At 39.0% G+C, this 21,180-nt stretch overlaps 1 protein-coding gene across 8 annotated transcripts in view; it reads right to left on the reverse strand.

Annotated features, from left to right (window-relative positions):
• Window positions 1-21,180, reverse strand: part of PIP5K1C (phosphatidylinositol-4-phosphate 5-kinase type 1 gamma) — a 1,117,364-nt gene that overhangs the window by 400,721 nt on the left and 695,463 nt on the right. For 5 of the 8 annotated variants that reach the window (XM_044053869.1, XM_044053867.1, XM_044053868.1 and 2 more), the window contains exon 2: window positions 12,749-14,123. The exons of the other annotated variants lie outside the window; for them this stretch is intronic. In XM_044053869.1, coding sequence (XP_043909804.1) covers window positions 12,749-13,366 — 618 coding nt within the window. In that variant the 5' untranslated portion in view covers window positions 13,367-14,123. The remainder of the gene's footprint in view (window positions 1-12,748; window positions 14,124-21,180) is intronic. 8 annotated transcript variants of the gene reach the window in all.

A 21,180-nucleotide genomic window follows, 5' to 3' on the forward strand; every position in this document is an offset into this window, starting at 1 on the left:
GGTTCTGCAATTCCCATATTTATGGGAACTCGAGCATTTCTTTGTGCCAGTCCTAAGCCCGGATAAATGGGGAGGATTGCATCAGGAAGGGCATCCGGCATAATATTTTGCCAAATCATACATGGAGACAACAGTACAGATATACATACCGGATTGGTCAAGGCCCGGGTTAACAACGACCACCACCAGTACTGTTGGCAAACAGGGTGCTGGCAGAAATTGGGCTACTGTTGGCCGAAGGAGGACAAGAGGGGGAAGCATGCCCGAAGGCAGGTAAAGGCTAGGACTGTGATAGTGAGGGTCAGAATTTTGAATGTTGGCAGTATGACTGGTACAGGGAGAGAGCTAGCTGATATGATGGACCAAAGGAAGGTTGGTATATTGTGTGTGCAAGAGACCAGATGGAAGGGGAGCAAGGCTAGGTGTATTGGAGGTGGTTTTGAATTGTTTTATCATGGTGTGGATGGGAGGAGAAATGGCATAGGCATTATCCTGAAGGAACAGTATGCTAAGAGTGTTTTGGAGGTGAAAAGAGTTGTCGGATAGAGTGATGTTTATGAAGCTGGAAATTGATGGTGTAATGATGAGCGAGTTGGATGAAGTGGTGATGACTGTACCCAAGGGTGAGAGACTGGTGATTGGAGCAGATTTCAATGGGCATGTTGGTGAAGGGAACAGAGGGAATGAGGAAGTGATGGGTAGGTATGGTGTTAAGCAAAGGAATGCAGAAGGTCAGATGGTAGTGGAATTTGCGAAAAGGATGGACATGGCTGTGATGAATACGTATTTTAACAAGAGGGAGGAGCATAGGGTGACATACAAGAGTGGAGGAAGATGTACACAGGTGGATTATATCTTATGTAGAAGGGCCAGTTTGAAGGAGATTGGAGACTGTAAAGTGGTGGCACGGGAAAGTGTAGTTAGGCAGCATAGGATGGTGGTTTGTGTAGGATGATATTGGTGATCAAGAAGAGGAGGATGAGTGTGAGGGCAGCACCAAGGATCAAATGGTGGAAATTGAAAAAGGGTAATTGTGAGGTGATGATCAGGGAAGAGTTAAGACAGGCACTGGGTGGCAGTGAAGAGTTACTAAATAGCTGGGTAACTACAGCAGAGATAGTAAGAGAGATGGCTAGAAAGGTGCTCGGTGTGACATCTGGAAAGAGGAAGGAGGACAAGGTGACTTGGTGGTGGAATAAGGACATACGGGAAAGTATACAGAGAAAGAGGTTGGCAAAGAAGAAGTGGGATTGTCAGAGAGATGAAGAAAGTAGACAGGAGTACAAGGAGATGAGGTGCATGGCAAAGAGAGAGGTGGCTAAGGATAAGGTGTATGAAGAGTTGTATAAAAGGTTGGACACTAAGGAGGGAGAAAAAGAACCTGTACCGACTGGCTAGACAGCGGGACAGAGCTAGTAAAGATGTGCAGCAGGTAAAGGTGATAAAGGATAATGAGGGAAACGTACTCACATGCGAGGAGAGTGTGTTGAGCAGATGGAAAGAGCACTTTGAGGGGCTGATGAATGAAGAGAATGAGAGGGAGAGAAGGTTGGATGATGTGCAGATAGTGAATCATGAAGTGCAGTGGATTAGCAAGGAGGAAGTAAGGATAGCTATGAAGAGGATTAAGAACGGAAAGGCTGTTGATCCAGATGACATACTTGTGGAAGCATGGAGGTGTTTAGGTGAAATGGCAGTGGAGTTTTTAACTAGATTGTTTAATGAAATCTTGGAAAGTGAGAGGATGCCTGAGGAATGGAGAAACAGTGTTTTGGTACCGATTTTTTTTAAGAATAAGGGTGATGTGCAGAGCTGTAGTAACTACGGAGGGATTAAATTGATCAGTCACAGCATGAAGTTATGGGAAAGAGTAGTGGAATCTAGGTTAAGAAGGGAGATGATGATTAGTGATCAGCAGTATGATTTCATGCCAGGAAAGAGCACTACAGAGGTGATGTTTGCTCTGAGAGTGCTGATGGAGAAGTACAGAGAAGGTCAGAAGGAGTTGCATTGTGTCTTTGTGGATTTAGAGAAAGCATATGACAAGGTGCCTAGAGAGGAGTTGTGGTATTGTATGAGGAAGTCAGGAGTGTCAGAGAAGTATGTAAGAGTGGTACAGGATATGTACGAGGGTAGTGCGACAGCGGTGAGGTCTGCAGTGGGAGTGACGGATGCGTTTAAGACGGAGGTGGGATTACATCAAGGATCAGCTCTGTGCCCTTTCTTATTTGCAGTGGTGATGGACAGGTTGACAGACGAGATCAGACAGGAGTCCCCGTGGACTATGATGTTTGCAGATGACATTGTGATCTGTAGTGAGAGTAAGGAACAGGTGGAGGAGACCCTGGAGAGGTGCAGATATGCTCTATTGAGAAGAGGAATGAAGGTCATCAGGACTAAGACAGAATATATGTGTGTGAATAAGAGGGAGGGTAGAGGAATGGTGAGGATGCAGGGAGTAGAGTTGGTAAAGGTGGATGAGTTTAAGTACTTGGGATCAGCAGTTCAGAGTAATGGTGAGTGTGGAAGAGATGTGAAGAAGAGAGTACAGACAGGATGGAGTGGGTGGAGAAGGGTGTCAGGAGTGATTTGTGACAGACAGGTACCAGTAAGAGTGAAAGGGAAGGTCTGCAAGAGGGTAGTGAGACCAGCTATGTTATATGGGTTGGAGACAGTGGCATTGACAAAAAGGCAGGAGTCAGAGCTTGACATGGCAGAGTTGAAGATGTTAAGATTTGCACTTGGTGTGACGAGGGTGGACAGGATTAGGAATAAGTATATTAGAGGGTCAGCTCAGGTTGGAAGGTTTGGAGACAAAGCCAGAGAGGCAAGATTACATTGGTTTGGACATGTGCTGCGGAGGGATGCAGAGTATATTGGGAAAAAGATGCTAAGGATGAAGCTGCCAGGTAACTGGAAAAGAGGAAGGCCTAAGATAAGGTTTATGGATGTGGTGAGAGAGGACATGCAGGTGGTTGGTGTGAAAGAGCAAGATACAGAGGACAGGAAGAAATGGAAACAGTTGATCTGCTGTGGCAATCCCCTAACGGGAACAGCCGAAAGAAGAAGAAGAAGATAAAATTAATTATTTAGGAGTATGGATTAAAAGGATTCTGTCATGGCAGCTAAGAATATGCTGGAAGAGAATAAACAAAAGATAATACAAAAACTGAGAAACTGTAAGCTCTTGTTTTGGATATTGACACCAAGATACAAGCAGTGAAAATGTTTTTAGTTCCTTTAGTTTTATATGCTGGTCAGGAATATTTTTATCAACCAGAGAAGAAGTTATAGACAGTAATTAGTAAAGAGTTGAAAGACTTTGTCTGGGAGGGAAAAGGGATTTCTGTCCTCATGGTCTGAAAGTAACATAACAGCAAATTTCTTGGGATACCACATAAAATCAACTTCTGAGGTAGAGAAATACATTTTCAAGTACTGATAAATCTGGCAATCCAGTTTCCATTTGTAATCCATGTACAGGTTGCTGCTTTTTTTGCCACAGTGGTGTCTTTGGACACACAGCCTATTTATCAGCAGCATTTTTTGAAAACTGAATCACTCAAATGCAATAAACTGACACTCAGTGTCCCAGCATCACAAACTGTTGTTTACAAATCGCAGATATGGAGTTTATAATATATTCAAAAGGGTACTCAGGAGGTGACAAAGCCACCCCCCCCCCCCCCAACACACACACACACTTTCAGTTTTCATGGACTTAATTGTATCTGAACTTGACAAACCACAAGTAATTTTCACTTAATACATTTTACAATACATATGCAGCCCTGCATTTGTCTGGAAGACAGAGGTTTGCGATAAAACTGATTTGGAACTGCCCATTCCCAAAACTTCATGGCACTCTTGCATATGAATCAAATCACTGCAGCATTGTCTGTCACAGTCTGCATGCTCTCTGGGGATAGCTTATGTCTGAAGGCCTTTAGAGGCAGTGCAAATGCACACTGATGAACAAAGCCTTTTTCTAGCTGTGCTCAAAGGTACTGCAGTCAGAGGAATTTATTACAATGGTTGATGTTGTTTGGGGATGTACAGAGACCATGAGTTATGGGTTTTTTTTTTTTTTTTTTTTTTTTTTTATCAACCACCTGGATAAACCACAGCTTGTGGGACAAGTGTCTGTTGCTTCAGACAAGCTGAAGCTCGAGTCCGCCAATTTTAAAGGTGACACCAAGTCTCCTTATTGTGGAATCTGGTGAAGAGAGGGGTGAATACATTAAGTATCCAGAGGCAGCACATTGGCATCACCGACATTTGAAGATCAGCGTAACAGGAGCAACCTCCTTTAGATATATCTCACTAATTTACAGCATGTCACTGTTCCTAAGAACTGAAAGCCTGAGAAAGGAGCACTGGAAACGTATTAGCCTGACTGCACAGTCTAAGCTGTTGAACAAAGCCTGAACACAATTTCATTTGTTCAGCAGAATTCATAATTGATCTTCCATTAACGGTTGCCCAGGTATGAGAAAATTGTGGAATTCTGGGATCTTGACACTGCTAACAACAGAGCTAAGGATTTTAGAATAGTCCTTGGTAATGAGACTTTTTTAAAATGCACAGCTAAGAGAGAGTGACTGCAACATATCCTGAAGCAAAGATAATTCCTGTGATTTCCCAAAAGAAACTTGTAACTATCAATCCTTCATGTTTACAGTGATAATCCAAGTTTGTTTGAACTTGGGTCAGAGATGAAATAACAGAATCTGCATTTTTTCCCCTGAAATTCTTCAAAAATGTTCATGAGTTGAGACCCAGAATCTGCCACATGTGCCCTTGTTTCTCTGTCAGTATGAAAACCCTGGAATACAATCCCCTTGTATTTTTAAGGAAAAGGCATGTGAATTACTAACTCTGTGACTAGCTCTAGGACTGGAAGCACATATCTGGCATACAGAATGAGGAGGTACTTTTGGGAAGTCTTTCCCTTGTTCCATCTGGTTTTCTACCCAAGTGGAGCTCCAAATGAAACCCCCACAAATGAAATACAACTGGGGGATCATTTGTAGGTAATTAGGTGCACAGTTACAGTGAACTAGTGAAAGCTCAGGTTTCAATATTTTTCTGTATTAAAAGGTAAAACAGTGCCTTTATTGTCATAATTGCTACTAGTGCAATTACTGGCCATGGCTGTGCAGGTTACAACCTATTTTTTAAACTTCTAAACCCCACAAGTTCCTCTGCAGTTGTTCTTAGCTGGTAGTACTATATCTCTGCAGATATGCATAACACAGTTCTCTCTTCTGCAATTAATTGCAGCACCTCAGGTTCAGTACTTAAGAATGAGTGCCACCTGTAGGACAATGCTATTAAGAACCCTTATGGAAACAGTTAATTTTTACTTGTTGATTAAATACTGGTGGCATCAAGTAACACTTAAAGAATCACTTTGGCTATAGCTTGTTCTAGTTAAAAACTAGTTGCTTTACAGTAACACCCCTGATCACTTTTAGGTAAAGTGCATCTCTCTCTCTCTCTCATGCACATGCTGGCAGGGTCCTAACACCACCATCTATTTCTACCCACTCCAAAGGGTTTTTCATAATTATACAAACATCGCTGCTCTCTTTTCTCAAAAGTAATACACTAACAGTTTGTAAATAATGGACTATTAGCTCTGAAAGTACAGTGCTCTGCTGGTACAAAGGGATAATGCCCTATGGTCCAGGTGGCCAGAATTCAGTTAGAGGTCTGGCCAATGACAGGAGTTGGCATGAGGAGGGAAGACGATTGATGAAGCTATACGTTTATGTCTCCTTGGAGGGAGAGGAGGGGAAAATGTGTTCGTGTGCACTTTATGTGCCATAATCCCCAGTGGAGACCAGAGATTTCTCAGGTTGTTTAAATGGGGCAAGAAAACTAGTACGCATCACACACAAAGCTCACACATTCTGCAAAGATCCCCTGCAAACCAACCCTTGGATACTAACAGTCATGCGTAGGGGATGCAGGGATTAAAGTTGAAACCCTGAGTCCTAGCAAATACGTTTCAGTACCACACTCCTGGCATGCTCACCTATTACCCTAGGATAATGAATGGGTCAAAGATATATACACACACACACAGTGAACAGGTCTATAAGACAGCTGGGAGGAATAGCATGATGGTCAATTTGGAAATATGATGTCTTAGTATTATTTTAAATACTTCTGTTTCCTGCTATTATTTTCCTGGTCATGTGCTCATTCTGCCTATACTTCATTACTTTCTATTCTCTTAGGCTCCTTACTAAAACTTAATATTTTCTGTATGATAAATCCCATTACCGCACCACAGTCTAATATCAAAATAACTTGTCTTCTTCTACTATATGCCTTTTCATAATGAATCTCTACAGTTTCCTATCCTACATCCAATTAATTCTAAATATAGTTCAACACAATCAAATATATTCTTTTGCACATTTTGTTATACATCTAAAGCACGTGTTAAATGTAACTTGAACATGTTTTCCTTCCCAACAGTCCTGAAATACTTTATTAAATTTTTTCTTAGGTTCATACCTTCCCTTATTTTTCATCTCTTCCTGACCTTTCAGGCTCAATAACAGTGAAAACGTTATATTATTCTTCTTTCTATTTTGTGCCAGGAAAGGCCTAACTATCAATCTTTTTTTCCTCTGCACCTCACTTTGTAAGACATAAATAAACTATCAACTAACCACACACACACACACACACACACACACACACACACACACACACACACACACACACACACACACACACACACACACACACACACACACACACACTCCTTCCCTTTCTCAGTCCTTCAGTTATGCTGTACTTCAACTCTTTATCCAACTTTCCTTTCTTTCACATTCTTTTTCTTTATCTTATATATCAGTAAAACTCACACACTTCTTCAGTTACTCCCCTTTATTGAACCATCTTATGCATATACTTCAAAAGAAAGGCACTCCCTGCCATAGGATTAACAATGCAAACCCATAATACCACTCCAACCCCCACTTCCTGAACTAATCGTTACACTCACACTCCACCTGGTATTTACTTATCCAGTCACCCAAACCTTACTCCATCTTGCCATTTAAACACCACATTTCAGCTTTAAGTGAGACCTGCTGCTCTGCTGCCATTTCCCTTTGATCTCACTAATAATTCCTCTGTCTTCCCCTTCTCTGTCTGCTGCTTACCCAATAGATCCCAACCTTGGAAGACAGCTGTGTCCCTTTATAGGCAGTACAGGTGACCGGATACAGAATAAATTTGTCCTCTCAGACACATTAACTTTTCTACCTTCCACTCCATGTTCCTAAAAAAAAATACTATTACAACATAGTACTCTTAAAATATTCCCTCTAATAATGTTTACCATTCCTCCATCCATTCATTCTCCAACAATTAACTTTAAATATAATCCTGAATTATGCTTTTTATTCATACCCAGTTACAGCTTCCCCATTCCATATTTTCATTGACAAATATACTATACCAAGCCCAAAGTTGTCCAGCTCAAAGTATTATTACTACAACACAAAAAAGCTCAGGTTTTCTCTTAAAAACACACATTCTTTAACTATCTTCTTCCCATTCTCACCTTATAGTCTCTTCTGCTAGAAATCAACTTGTCTTCTCATCACTTTCTTTCATGCTCATTATTCTACAATTACTACACTTAGAAGGCAATGAACTGAACCCCGGAGCAGTAATAACCCCTTTCCCATTACCACTCACCATTACCATCTAACTGCTAACTTTTGTAGGCTCCTCCATAATGGTCCTTTCAATTACCATAATATTGGTAATAAAAATCAATTAATTTTGAACCCTGGATTTGAACCCATAATACTGATATTTTTTCGCCATTACTGAAACATAGCTAAAAACACGTGGACATTTTATCTCCTTTTATTCTTGTTTTAGAAAAGAACACCCTAAATGCAAAACTGGATATAAAAAGTACTTTACTAATCAAGAAAGATCTTCACAATTTCCCATTGCCACTTCTTCCAAAATTTCAGATAATGGCCTAAACCAACATCTCGCAGCAATACAAACGATACACTCTATGAATAGCGTAGTGACCTTTTCTGTTTTCAGCCAAAAACTTCACTTCTATCCTTGTCAAATTAGCTGACATCTGTCTTGCTATATGATCTAAATGTGAAATGGGTTGGTCCAATAATTGGCAAACTATACCTCCAAACTCAGACTAATATTCCATCCTTACCACTTGCTTCTCAAAAAAAAAAAAAGGAAAAAAAAAAACCCCAGCTCCATCTTCCTGAACATATGGATGCACTTTCCGTTTCAACAAAGAGAATAAGCTCATTGTTTATTAGAAAATAAACCACAACTCTATAATTTTTTAATGCACAATAAATGTTTGTTCCTTTAATAATTTTCTCTCTCTGATCCAGAATGGACTATAACATATTAAAGCATGAAATAAATACAGTCGTCTTTGCCATTGCAACAAATGCATCTAGAGATAAATAATGGTACTTATGAACATATGCTAACAATAATTTACATTGCAGCCTATTTCTTTCCCTCAGAAAATAAAAAAAAAACAACTACTGGTTTTAAAGCAGCCAAATCTACATACTGTAGAATCCAAAAGCATCTGCTTTTAGATATTCAAAACTATTATTGGCAGAAGTTAAAACTTCTATGCTTTCTAACAGCTATATCACTAATCTTCTATTAATCCATCAGTCCACCAACCTTGACATAAGGAAATTGTTAATGTCTTAAAAAAACTACTTCACTGCTGCCCTCCCTATTCTTCTACCTATGTCTTCTAACTTCACTAACCTCACCGGATCTAATCTTAATCTTGTTTCAGATAATGACCATTTTAGCTGCTTACCCACATTTTTTTTAACACAATATTTATTAAATACCTCTGTTTAAAATCTACTGTCAAAACTACTCCAATACTCTACACTGTATATTTCAAAAAACAGCATCTCCTTACTCTTTTCGACCTCTTACCTAAATAACCTGCCCCATCATACAGGAATCATCTCCCATGACGGATATCTGCCATTATTATTCCATTACTGAAAGTCCAAAACCCTTCTTTCACAGAGGGTTACCGCCTTACGGCCAGTTTAACTCTCTTAGCATAACATCTTTGGAGAGCTTGTACACGCACACACACACACACACACATATATATATATATATATATATATATATATAAATATATATATAATGTGTTTCTCGCACTCAACTATACTGAATTTGAAGCAATGAGCTGCACGGATTTGGATCAGTTTATAACACTTTCACTGTCCTTTACCAAGCCACTGACTATACACACAGAGATAAACAAGGCCTATTTAACATAATATTTAATTTATTTATTGACACTTTTTTACCAGGAAAGTTCAAGTGGGCCAAGGAACCCATTTTCAATTGTGCTACAGGCAGAAATGCTCCACAATTAGTAAAACTTATGAATATATGTTGAGGGAACAAAAATGAGTGGAGAACAGCAGCAGTCATTCCTCTGTACAAAGGTGGGCCATCTACAGATCATGGAAACAACACCCCCACTAGTCTCACTAATATCATATGTAAAGCCATGAAAACAACCGTCATGGGAATGATCAATAATGACATAGCAAACCTCCAGACACTGGACCCAACCCAATCTGGTTTCATCAAGGGCACGTCATGCCTACTCAACTTGGTGGACTTCTTTGAGAAGGTCATCAAAGCAATGGATGAGGGCAAAATGGTTAACAATGCCTCCCTTGACCTGACCAAGGCATACAATATGACACAACAACCCATTCAGGCATTGCTGGCAAACTAGACAGCCAGCTGTCTCACAGACAGAACCCAGGAAAATAGAACTCAGGAGTCCACCTCTATAAACAGGCCAGTCACAAGTGGAGTCCCTCAGAGATCGGTCCTGGGAATGCTCCTTTTTGGCATTTACTTCTCTGAAGTCAAGGCCAAAGTCAATGGCCTCTAGCTGAATAGATTTGAAGATGATTAGAAATTAGGAGCGGTCACTGAATCACCGACAGACACAAACGTTCTCCAGGAAGGGCTGACACAGACAAATAACTGATGTCAGAACCATGGAATAAAACTAAATGCCAAGAAATGCATACTAGTATCCTATAACAATAACAACAAGAAACTGACCAGAATCTCACAGCTAGAATGCTTATACTGAAAGCTTAAAATAAAAAAAACACTGGTTAAAAGGATGTTAACTACTAAAATATTTAATAGTTAAGTACTTTTAACCTCTAGTTTCTTCTTCAGAACATTTGAACTTAATATAACGGATTACTTAAATGCTCTACTTAAAACATACACCCCCAGGTCACATGATCACTAAACAAATCAATAAAAGTTAATTACATCTGAAATAAAATCTAAAAATCAATTCACAAAACATTCAAAATGAATTCAATTGACAAGATATACCTTGAGTATGACAAAAATATAAAACCATCTATTTACGTTTATTAACTCTGCTTTTTATTAATAACCACCTTACAATTAACATTTCTGTTCAACCTTGGTGTGTGATAGGCATAAAATAAAATCTGCCATTTTAACTCTATATTCCAGCTCCCCCTGTCTGTCACCATTAATATCACTAGGAACATGATCAATTATAAAGAACATTTTTTTTTAAATCCTTGCATTCAACTGAAAGTTCGCCACATTTTTTGTCTTAATTGCATGCTGATGTCCATATACACATTTCCTTAATTCCCTGTTAGTTTTTCCAATACAGAATGACTCACAGCTGGAGCTCTTAGCTAACTAAACTACGTATTTTGAAGCAGAAGTGAAAAAATCTGGTAATGAATGAATTCTGTCAGTTCTAATATTAGTACAATATGCACTTTCTGGCATGCACCAGCACACACAGCAATGGTGGCATTTGAAAGTTATCCTCTTTTTATCTTTATGCTTATTACCTTATTTTTCTCACCACTTTACTAACATCCTTACTTACACCTGGTATTTATTCTCCAATTATTTTGTATCATCTTCTTTACAGCTTCACTATATAAGGAAAAAAACTAATGCATCAAAAGAGACCGATCTTGTTTGTTAAAATGTGGAACCCTATCTTTATCCTTATTAACACTATCTTGTTCTATAACTTCTTAACACTGTTGTCTGGATACCCTCTACATAAAAATCTATTATGCAACGCTTCTGAGAAACTGCCTAAAATTCAACATCTGTAGTTAATCGCTTTAACCTTACAAATTGACTCTTAATAATATTTTTCTTAAGTATCATTTTTTATCCAGGAGGTTGGAGCAGAAATAAATTCACAGTTTTACTTCCAGCAACAGACACAGACCAGGAGAATTGCAGAATGCTTGGTGTAAGTGAGGATGTTATGAACATTAGTATGTAGTTACGACAAAAAATATGGATACCACTTTAGGCAAACATTCAGTGAATGCAAGAATTAAAAAAAAATGTTCTTCATAACTGACTATGTTCCTAGCGATATTACTGGTGACAGACAGGGGGAGCTGGAATATAAGAAGTTAAAGTGGCAGATTTTGTTTTATGCCTACCACACCACCAGGGTTGAACAGTCATGTTAATTGTAAGGTGATTTTTAATAAAAAAGCAGAGCGTTAATAAATGTAAATAGATGCTTTTATATTTCTGTCATATTCATGGTGTATCATGTCAACTGAATACATTCAGAATTTTTTTTGAGCTATTTTTTTTAGATTGCATTTCAGGTGCAATTAATATTTACTGATTTGTTTGGTGATCATGTGACCTAGGGTGTGTGTGCTTGAAATACAGTATTTAAGTAGTCAGTTTTATTAAGTTAAAGTATTCTAAAGAAGACCGTAGAGGTCAAAAGTGCTCAACTATTAAACATTTTAGTATTAGCATCCTTTTTCCCCAGTGGTGCTTTTTTTATTTCAACTTAACAAAGATATGGCATCTAGATCCAAGGAAATCATTGTTCCACTGTAGTCAATATTCATCAGACCTGTCATTGAGTACAATGCCCCCTTTGGTGTGTACCTAACCATGCATATCCAACAAGTGGAATATCAACAGAGGTTCCTCACCAAAAAAGAAGAGGGCATAAAAACATGTCCTATGCAGACTGCCTCTATACCTGTATTCCGTCTCCTACCGGCTGAGGGGAGATCTAGGACTGGCATATAAGGCACTGTTAGACCCTATTCTTATGGACCTCTTGCATACCTGGAAAGCAAACAGCACCAGAATTACCCATTGTAAAGACTTGCAATGTTTTTCTTGAGTCACGGACATCTCAGTTTGGGCACGTTTTGGTGTGCCACTTCCTAAAGGATTTTGTTAACTCTTCTTGGGTACTGCAGCAAGGCTGCATCCCCCACACTCCCAACTAATATATCAATTTCTTTCATTCAGTATTAAATCTATTTGGGTCGGAAGTGAAATATCAAGGCACCCACTTGATGCCACTGAACCCATTAACTGGTCTTATCATATAGCCCTCTCTCAAACTATAGGTGTTGCATGTGTCTTATTCTGTGCCTATCAAAGTATCATGAACCTCGTTCATATCCACAGATATCCATCCCAATCCGTACTGCTAAAATGGCAGCTATACATATTTATAAGTGATACTTAACTTTAGATATGTGACCATCTTATCACTAATGAAGCAAATAAAACCAATCAGCATACAAGTACTTACCTCTAAACCTTTACACAATCTATGGTTAATATTGAAAAAAGGGTGTCTTACCAACCACGTGCCACTGATATCATTCTGGTACAACTCTCTGGCTCGCAGGTAGTTCTCTGCCAAAGAAATGGCTGTCTCTCCATTTTCTGGTCCATGTTCTTTAACCCAGAGTTGCACCTCTAATGGAAGAATGTTAATAAACTGTTTTGTGGTCAGTGTGTCAACTGCCTCTGCAGCTGCTCTGCTCTTTGGCTGAAGCCATTTTACAAGAAGTTCTCGGAGTCTGTTGTATGCTTCATGGGGATTGTCCACAGCATGGAACTTTAGAGTCCAATATCTTTTTCTATAGGTGTCACCCAAGACAACATACTTTTTTACAATTTCTCTCTTCACAATGTCATAGTTGTTGGATTGTGTTTTATCCATATTCTGGTATGCTAGCTGAGCCTTTCCAGTTAAATAAGGTTCTAGACGTTGTGCCCATTGCTCTACTGGCCATTTGTAGAGTCTGGCAATCCACTCAAATGTCATCAGGTATGCTTCAATGTCATCAAGGGGTCCTTGTTTTGCAAGTTGTATACCTTTTAAGATGCAAACATGCTGCTGACTTTCATTGCCTGAATGACTTCCCTTTATTCTGCAAGCTTTTGCCCGCTCCCTCTGAATTCTGCTCTCCATCTTCCTTTCTGTTTTTCTTCTGAAGCCCTTTTAGTTACAAAGGTTACCAGAGGGGAAAAGAACTTAAATGCCTTTAATCTCTATAGAAAACACTTCCTGTTTGCTGGTACTGTCTTTTCATTAGTCACATGGTTAATTTAAAACATTCATCAGTCAAATATCATTTTTCAGCTGATTGGGTTTTTTTCATGGTCCTGGTCTTCCACGCTACTTCTGCAACACTAATTAAAGTACCTTTGTGCAACTTTTTCAGTCAAAAGCCTGCAATGTAAAAATCATATAGCAGAAGAGATGAGGTTGAAAAGTAAAGTATAACCTACACGGAGATCAAAGAGTATACCACAGGTTGCTGACAGTTTACACTCAAAGTACACTTTCAACCATGCACTTTGATGAACAGCACCAGAATGGAAAAGGTGCTGTGTATCCACATATAAACTAAAAGTTGAATGCACTATTTTCTCCTCTGTATCTACTGTGCTGATCTTGCTTTAATTATATTACGAAGACTTGTTTGTAACCATGCAGACATAACATGGCGGGCTATTATGTTAAAGTCACGAAAATATGCAAAACTGTGTTAAGTATTTCTTGATCTTCATTTCTTCAACATTGTTCACTTCTTTGCCAAGAATTCAGAGCAGAAGACATTCTGTAGACTTCCACGGCCCTGAACTGTCGCCACTATTCTGCTTTGATCTCTGTGACCCACTGTCCTTATAGCATCATGCTCAATCAGTTGCCATTATAAAATTTCCTGAGATAAACAATCAAGAAAAATGATTTTAGCAAAGGATGAAAGAAAAATTAACTTACTCCCTTATAAACTGGTGTTTAGTTCTTTTTAAAAGCTCTTCGTATTTATTTTCCCTAACAAAATGTAAGGAGATTCTTATACAGTCACAGTCAACTGTTTAACATATAAAACACATATCACAGGTTGTGTGAATATTTCTGGTGAACACAAGGCACAACTACTTGTGAGCAATAAATAACAGCGAGGATCTGTTCAAGTTTCCCCAAATACAGATATGATGGCAATGGGCATTAATATATTGTACTGCCACGTGGGATTGCGGAGATACCTCTGAAGATGACTGGTGGAGAGGATGAGAATGCTGTTTATGAATCACCCTATTACCATGCTCGCTGGTTGTGTTCATGCTGATAAGATCAACTACTCTGCATTAGATAGCACTCACTGTAAGAGCACTCCTGTACAAAGCAACTGAACATGGCTTGCAATGGAGCACAGGCTATTAATGTGGGAAAGGATGTCAGCAGGATGGGTGATAATGCAGATGATGTCACCATCTGAGTACCAATCAAAAGTCCCGATCGACACTCCCTGTAGGCACATAAGCAGATTCAGTGTCAGGTGACACTATATCAAGGCCCTATATTTACCACAGATCAAAAGAAACAACAACATCATCAACTTCAAAAAGTAATTGAATGTTAACTGGAGCACACTCATCATAAAAAAAAAAAAAAAAAAAAATTCTCCAGTCTCTAAAAATAAAGTAAAAGTAATAGATGTGCCTAAAACAGCTGGATACAAGCACTTCTGTGAATTTTGTTTCAGAGCTTTGTATGCAAAATGATTCAATTGATGGGACATAGCAGGAGATTACAGCTAATAGGAATTTAATTTACAAACGTGTTAGTAAATAATGCACCATAACATGTTTAGCATCTCTCAATCTATCACAGATATTGGCTCTCTAGTAAAATCACGTCTTTAACATTTCACTGTTTAAACAGCATAGCTTACTTGCTATGCTGTTTAAACAGTGAAACAGCATAGCTTACTTGCTTCTTTAGGATTTTAAATATTACAATCTGAGGAGGAAGTGTCCTCAGCTCGTATGTTACTAAGCCATCTGTACCAGAAGGGCGGTCTTAGTCTGACTCAAGACAAAGTCAAACAGGACGTAGATTTATTCTTAGAGACAACTTCACAGTTTGTTTTAAAGCACAGCCCTCTACATCTACAGGCAAGTCAGATGCAAAGCTGGCTTCCTGCCAAGGCATTCAGCACTGTTAAAAGCCCCCAGTGGAGCAAGAAGCTTAGTACTCCGGTATCCTATGTCACTCCCAGATCTACAATCTCTTCCCACTGAAATTCATCAAAGTAATTTCCTCTCTGCTCTAATCTGCAATTAAGATACATCTGTGATCTGCGAACTGCATGCCAAACAAAAAGGGTTGATGACTGTATTCCCCTATTAATGGTGTCAGATGCAGAGATTTAATTTGCTTTATTTGCTTTACTGTGACTACATATAAAATTTTTCTTGAATAAAAAGAAAACTGTTCCTAATGTCATGCTACTCCAATCCACAAATTCTTTTATTTCTCAGTACAGTGAAGTATAAAATGCACCTGATTTAGAAATATAAACAGATGCATTCTCCATATTAACTAATGTATAAAGCTGCACTCTGTCTGGGTAACTGTTCAGTGAAATCTTCCCCTCACATGACTGTTCTCAGTTGTGCATGATACCCCTCCTTCTGGTACCATGACAACATATGTCAGTCTTAGCATATCCATCCCCCCACCCCACCCCCACCATCTCCCTTCAGCAGAACCAATCCAGTGAGCAAGCACAGTCTGTAAAACAGGAAACAAAACATACAAGTTCATTACAGGATATAATAAATACATAATTTCCTGACCTATAAGGTGGAGAGGCTGTCTTAGTGCCAGGAGAGCAGAAGGGTAACAAACATCCACTGGGGAAGACCTCCTCACAGATCAAATGATACTATCAGTAAGGCTCCATGAATAAAATTTGATAAATGACTGATGAGCACTCACCTATATGATCAATATATATTAAACTTATGGTGAACAGTGATAACTAAAACTCTCCATTTCACTGTTAAATCATTTTGCCCCTCACCACTCACACCCCCAATACTTTTTCTAACTGAGAGATCTGTATCTTAGAGAAAAGTAAAGCCTCCAAAGATACTGCAGTCTTATCTTTAAACTCAGACCATGTATATCACATATTTGTGATCACATATTAGAGTGGCAATCACAAATACCTTGTAATTACATTGGGTACCTTGTTAGTATATATCTTATAGCCAACATCAGAGGCCCTGCACCATGATAACTATTGGAAAGAATTTCAAGCAGTGAAACTTACATCTGCTAACAAGCTGGTGCTAGGAAAAGGCCTTAATGTTAGTAAATAGAAGCATGAGTCTTGGAACACACAGGTATCAAACTGAGGGTCCACGCAATAATGCCTGGTAAAGGTGTGAACAGATGACCAAATGGACACGACACAAATGGCTACAGTGGCAATGTTTTTAGAACAAAAACTGGCAAGCCTCTCAATCTTTCTTCACAACAATAGATGATGTGTCACATGATCATACTTAAGACTGGGAATGCAGAGTTCAGTAAAATCATATGACTAGAGTTTATAATGTTTGCAGACTGAAAATGTATGTTAAATTATTATGAACTTGTGCTTAAAATGTTATTGGGAAGACTGTTAAACTACATTCTTCCCACCTGTAAGAGCTAAAAGGAGTAATATTTAAGAGCTACAGCACTTGACTGACCACAGTATTTTCCAGTGGACACTTGGGTTTGGTGTTGGTAGCAGTTCACTTAAAAACAGTTACTTTAGTGATGACAAAATCTGCATTACCTACAGCAAAGGAGGCAAACTCCTGTTCTAGTTTTAAACCATTCAACCCTCTAATTTCCGGTAAAACCTAAACAGGCAATGCGTGCCTGAAGTATGAGAAGTGCTCTTTCCACTGCATTCCTCCCCAAAAAGCAAACAGAGAGAAGAAGGGACCAGTTTAAAGAAATTCTGGTACTACTTGCAGGAGGAAAGACAAGCGTTTCCTCTCATTCTCCACATCCCTACAAACAAAGGTCTATATTTGGAAATCCTGTAAGCAAAGGTGATAGCCATCAAAAACAGCATCTTTCAAATGATGATGTCCAGAGTTGCTAAGCCAGCCAGTTCAAACCGGTGATTGGCAAGCCTGTTAGTCAAGAGGTTCAGTTTGCAAAGGAGGACAGTTCTTCAAAGGTGGCTGAAGATGCAGCTTCCCCTTCTTAAACTGTTTTATCCCAATGCTGGGCCACAGCATTCTTGCTACAAAGGTCAAGATGTGCAGATATGTGCAGCTTTGCTATGAAATAACAGAGTCCAAAGTTATACAGCATAAATGGACTATTTGGCTATACTTCCTGAAAAAATATCCCAAATAACATCTAAACTAAAGGGATTATACGACATTTGGGTTTGGATTGGTTGGATTCCAAATAGCTGAAACCCCATTGACTGAAACTGCATTTAGTTGAATTCCCAAGTAACTGCTGTGGATATGTAAATCAAACCTAAGACTGTCATGCCAAGTAGCTTTGTATGTGGGGTAACGTCAATCATGGTATTATTTAAGGAAGAAATTTTAAAGTTTTTTTTTCCTCTAATGAAAATGAGATTTTTAAAGGGAACGAATTTAGTTTTTTTTGGGGGGGGGTTTACTAGCAGATGATTATCCTGTAGCCAACTTTCAACAGATTTAAATGCTTCTTGAGTAATTCTCTTAAGATGTATTGCATTGTCAGAAATGCATATTAGGGTACAATCATCAGGGTATTTATTGTATGAGGGAAGCTTGCTGACAGGACTTATATAAATCGCTAGGGAATATGTTCGAGCAGATGAGAATGAAGCCCTATGGCATACCAGATTGACAGGAAGGAAGGGAGAAAAAGTGGGGAGCCGCTTAACAGAATGTTAAACCAGGGTACTTTGGGCTGTGATAGCAAAAGGGAAGACAGCTGGTAGAGGAGTTTTTAATGACAGACTAGATCAAGGCTTTAAAGCGAGCAAAGAATACAAAGGAAACAAGTTTGCCTTTGTATAAATCTAAGAAGCTGTCATGCTAAGCCTTAAGTAAAACTCAACCTGTTCCACCAAAAATTTCTCTTCAGACCAAAAGTATAAGGGAGCATAAAGAACAAAATGCTGGTATAATACGGATCCTTCAAATACAATACAGCTTCTTTACCATGATACATGTACTGTTTCAGAAAGTAAGCATACCTAGTTCTACTATATCAATCAGATGACATAAAAGTATGTATACAGGACAAAGTTGTTGCTTCTAGAATACTTCTACAATACAACCATTTCCAAAAAGCCAAAGATGAAGCCAAAGCCTTGACACTGTTTGGAAAAGTTTTTCTGGGGTGAGTATAACAAAAGGTCTTAGACAACCATTTTGAAACAGTCTGCTTTGACACAGGCTGTCCCTTATTACCTTCACAAGAAACGAACAACTGAGCCAAAGAGCTGAAAGATTTAGTTCTGTCAAGATAGTACCTGGGTTGTCTGTGGTCAGCCAAGGTGTGAATTATCCTATCTCATTTTTGGGTTCAGGAAAGAAAACGGGGAGATAGATACTTTGGCTTAAAGCAAACTCCAATACCATTTTAGGCATAAAAATTCATCATATCAGAATCAAACTACACTTCCAACAGCATTGGCAATGTCCCTGCCTAAACCCCGACTAACCATCACCACCCGCTGTTCCTGCAAACTCTCCCTAAGCATTTCAATTATATACTCTAATAAGTGTATGAATTCTTGATGGGACTTGGACCACAACTGCGTGTATTATTGTCTGAAACTGAAGCCACAACATTTTGATGTTGTCTACTATGTTTTATCTAAGTTTGTAACCCTACTGAAAACTGAATATTATACTTCTCTCTAAATGTTTCTATTGCTCCAAATGTATTTGTACTCTGCTTTCTAGAGCTTTTCTCCCTGGGCCACCGTTGAAAATGGACATATATCAAGTCGGACTTTCCCGGTAAACAAACGTAAAATAAATAAATAAAATAAAATGATTAGTTCTGGTAGCAACCAACCCTATCCCTGTGGAAAATAAGGTAGGATTGACTCACCATAAGTGCTTGCAACTCAGATACTCTTATTGCAGAGGTCAGAGCAATCAGTAAAACTGTTTTCCATGTTAAGAACTTCAAGTCAGTCAGGTTAACTATTTGAAATGGAGCAAGTGTTAGCATCTTTAACACAAAATTACGATCCAATGGAGGATCATTAGTGTTCTTGGAGGCCTCTTATGCAAACCCCCCTATAAAAAGCATTCTGACATGAGACCACATTGAAAGAGGAGGATCCATGGGCAGACATGCTGGAATGGCTGCTAAAAAAAACCCTGATGGAGAAGGAAGAAAGGCCATAAGACAATAACTCACACATATTCTGCAAAACCATAGAACAACTAGCCCTGAATGGGTGTTGGTTATGTTGTTGGCATCAGCATAAAAATATATAATTTTCCAGCAGCAGGTTCTTGCTTCTATTAGTACCTGCTGCACATCCTCAGTAAACAGGTCCCTAAAACAAATTAAAATCCTATCATTCAGGAAGTCAACTGAAGCGGAGTGGTATCAGGGTATACCAAATACCCTTATTCTTGTGCGAGTGGATCCAGTCGGAGGATTCTTGTGGTGTTTTCTCCTGGACATTTCCAAAAGTAGAGAGAACCACACTGCCTGGGCAAGAAGATCTAGGGCGATTCCTGCTGAATCTTCAGAAGTTCCCTGGAAGGGGTAGAAAAGCATACAGGTACATTCCTGTCCAATGAAAAGAAAGGCCATCTGTCTTCTTGTATTTAGTCCTGGAGCAGAATCTTGCCACTGGACTGTTCAGAGAGGAAGAAAAGCAGTCTACTTTTGGAACCGTCCCCAAAGATGGTTCAATTCTCTGATCTAGTTTCCATTCATGAGGATTTGCCCTCATCCTGCTCAGCTATGACACACAGTTAGACTGTGCAGAGAAGCTACATTCCAAGCTAACTTGGCCAGCCTGTCAATGGGGAAAGGACATGATTTCTTCCCTTGTTTGTTTATGTACCACAGGACTGTGATATTCTCTGTAACAGCTTAAAAAGGTCCTTCGAACCAAAGATGATTCACAGAGTTAAGTGCCTTGCTCAGGGCAAACATTTCTTTGACATTTGTATGCTTGCATCTGTCCTTGGTTTCCTACTGACTTTGTACTTTTATCACTCCTGAAAGTGCTCTCCAAGCAAAGTCCCAGGTGCTCAAAGTGACTGACCGCTTTGAAACATGGAGGGAGAAGGGGACACCTGGATTTAGGGATATCTGTTGTCTCCACAAAGTGATTTCTCTTCTGACAAATCCCAACACTAGGAATTGAAAAATAAATGATGTTGGTGGATGAGAGATTCTGGATACCACTGCATCTTTCTCGTGTTATCAGGGGTGTTATGAGAATCATAAAAGCCATCACACAGAAAATCCTGAGGTATTGCCTCACAGTGACTGAATTCTGTGGAAAGCCCTAAAAATAGATTAACATATAGATCTATTTTTCCTTTAGCAGACAACTTCTTTGAACCATGCTGTCTAGCTGACATCCCAGAAATGCAATCCTGTGAGAAGCAGTCAAGGCAGACCTTTATATTTTCTTTTGGAATCCCAGTGTGTGTAAGAGACCCAAGACAGAGAGACAGATTATTGACATTTTGAAAAGTATTTGCAAAGATACCCAAGCTATCTAAATATGAAAAATGTGGATATCCTGTAGCCTAAAATGAGCTATAACTGGAGCTAGACCCTTAGGGAACACTCTTGGTGGAGTGGATAGTCCAAATGGTAAGGTACAGAGCAGATAATGTGATCCAGACACATGAAACTTTAAGAAATGCCTGAATGGATGAATAGGTATGTAATAAGCATGTTTTTAAATGTTATGTCACCAGGAAATGTGAATG

Source organism: Protopterus annectens, chromosome 13.part0 (genome assembly GCF_019279795.1).
Source record: "Protopterus annectens isolate FY-2018-M chromosome 13.part0, PAN1.0, whole genome shotgun sequence".
Lineage (NCBI taxonomy): Eukaryota > Metazoa > Chordata > Ceratodontiformes > Protopteridae > Protopterus > Protopterus annectens.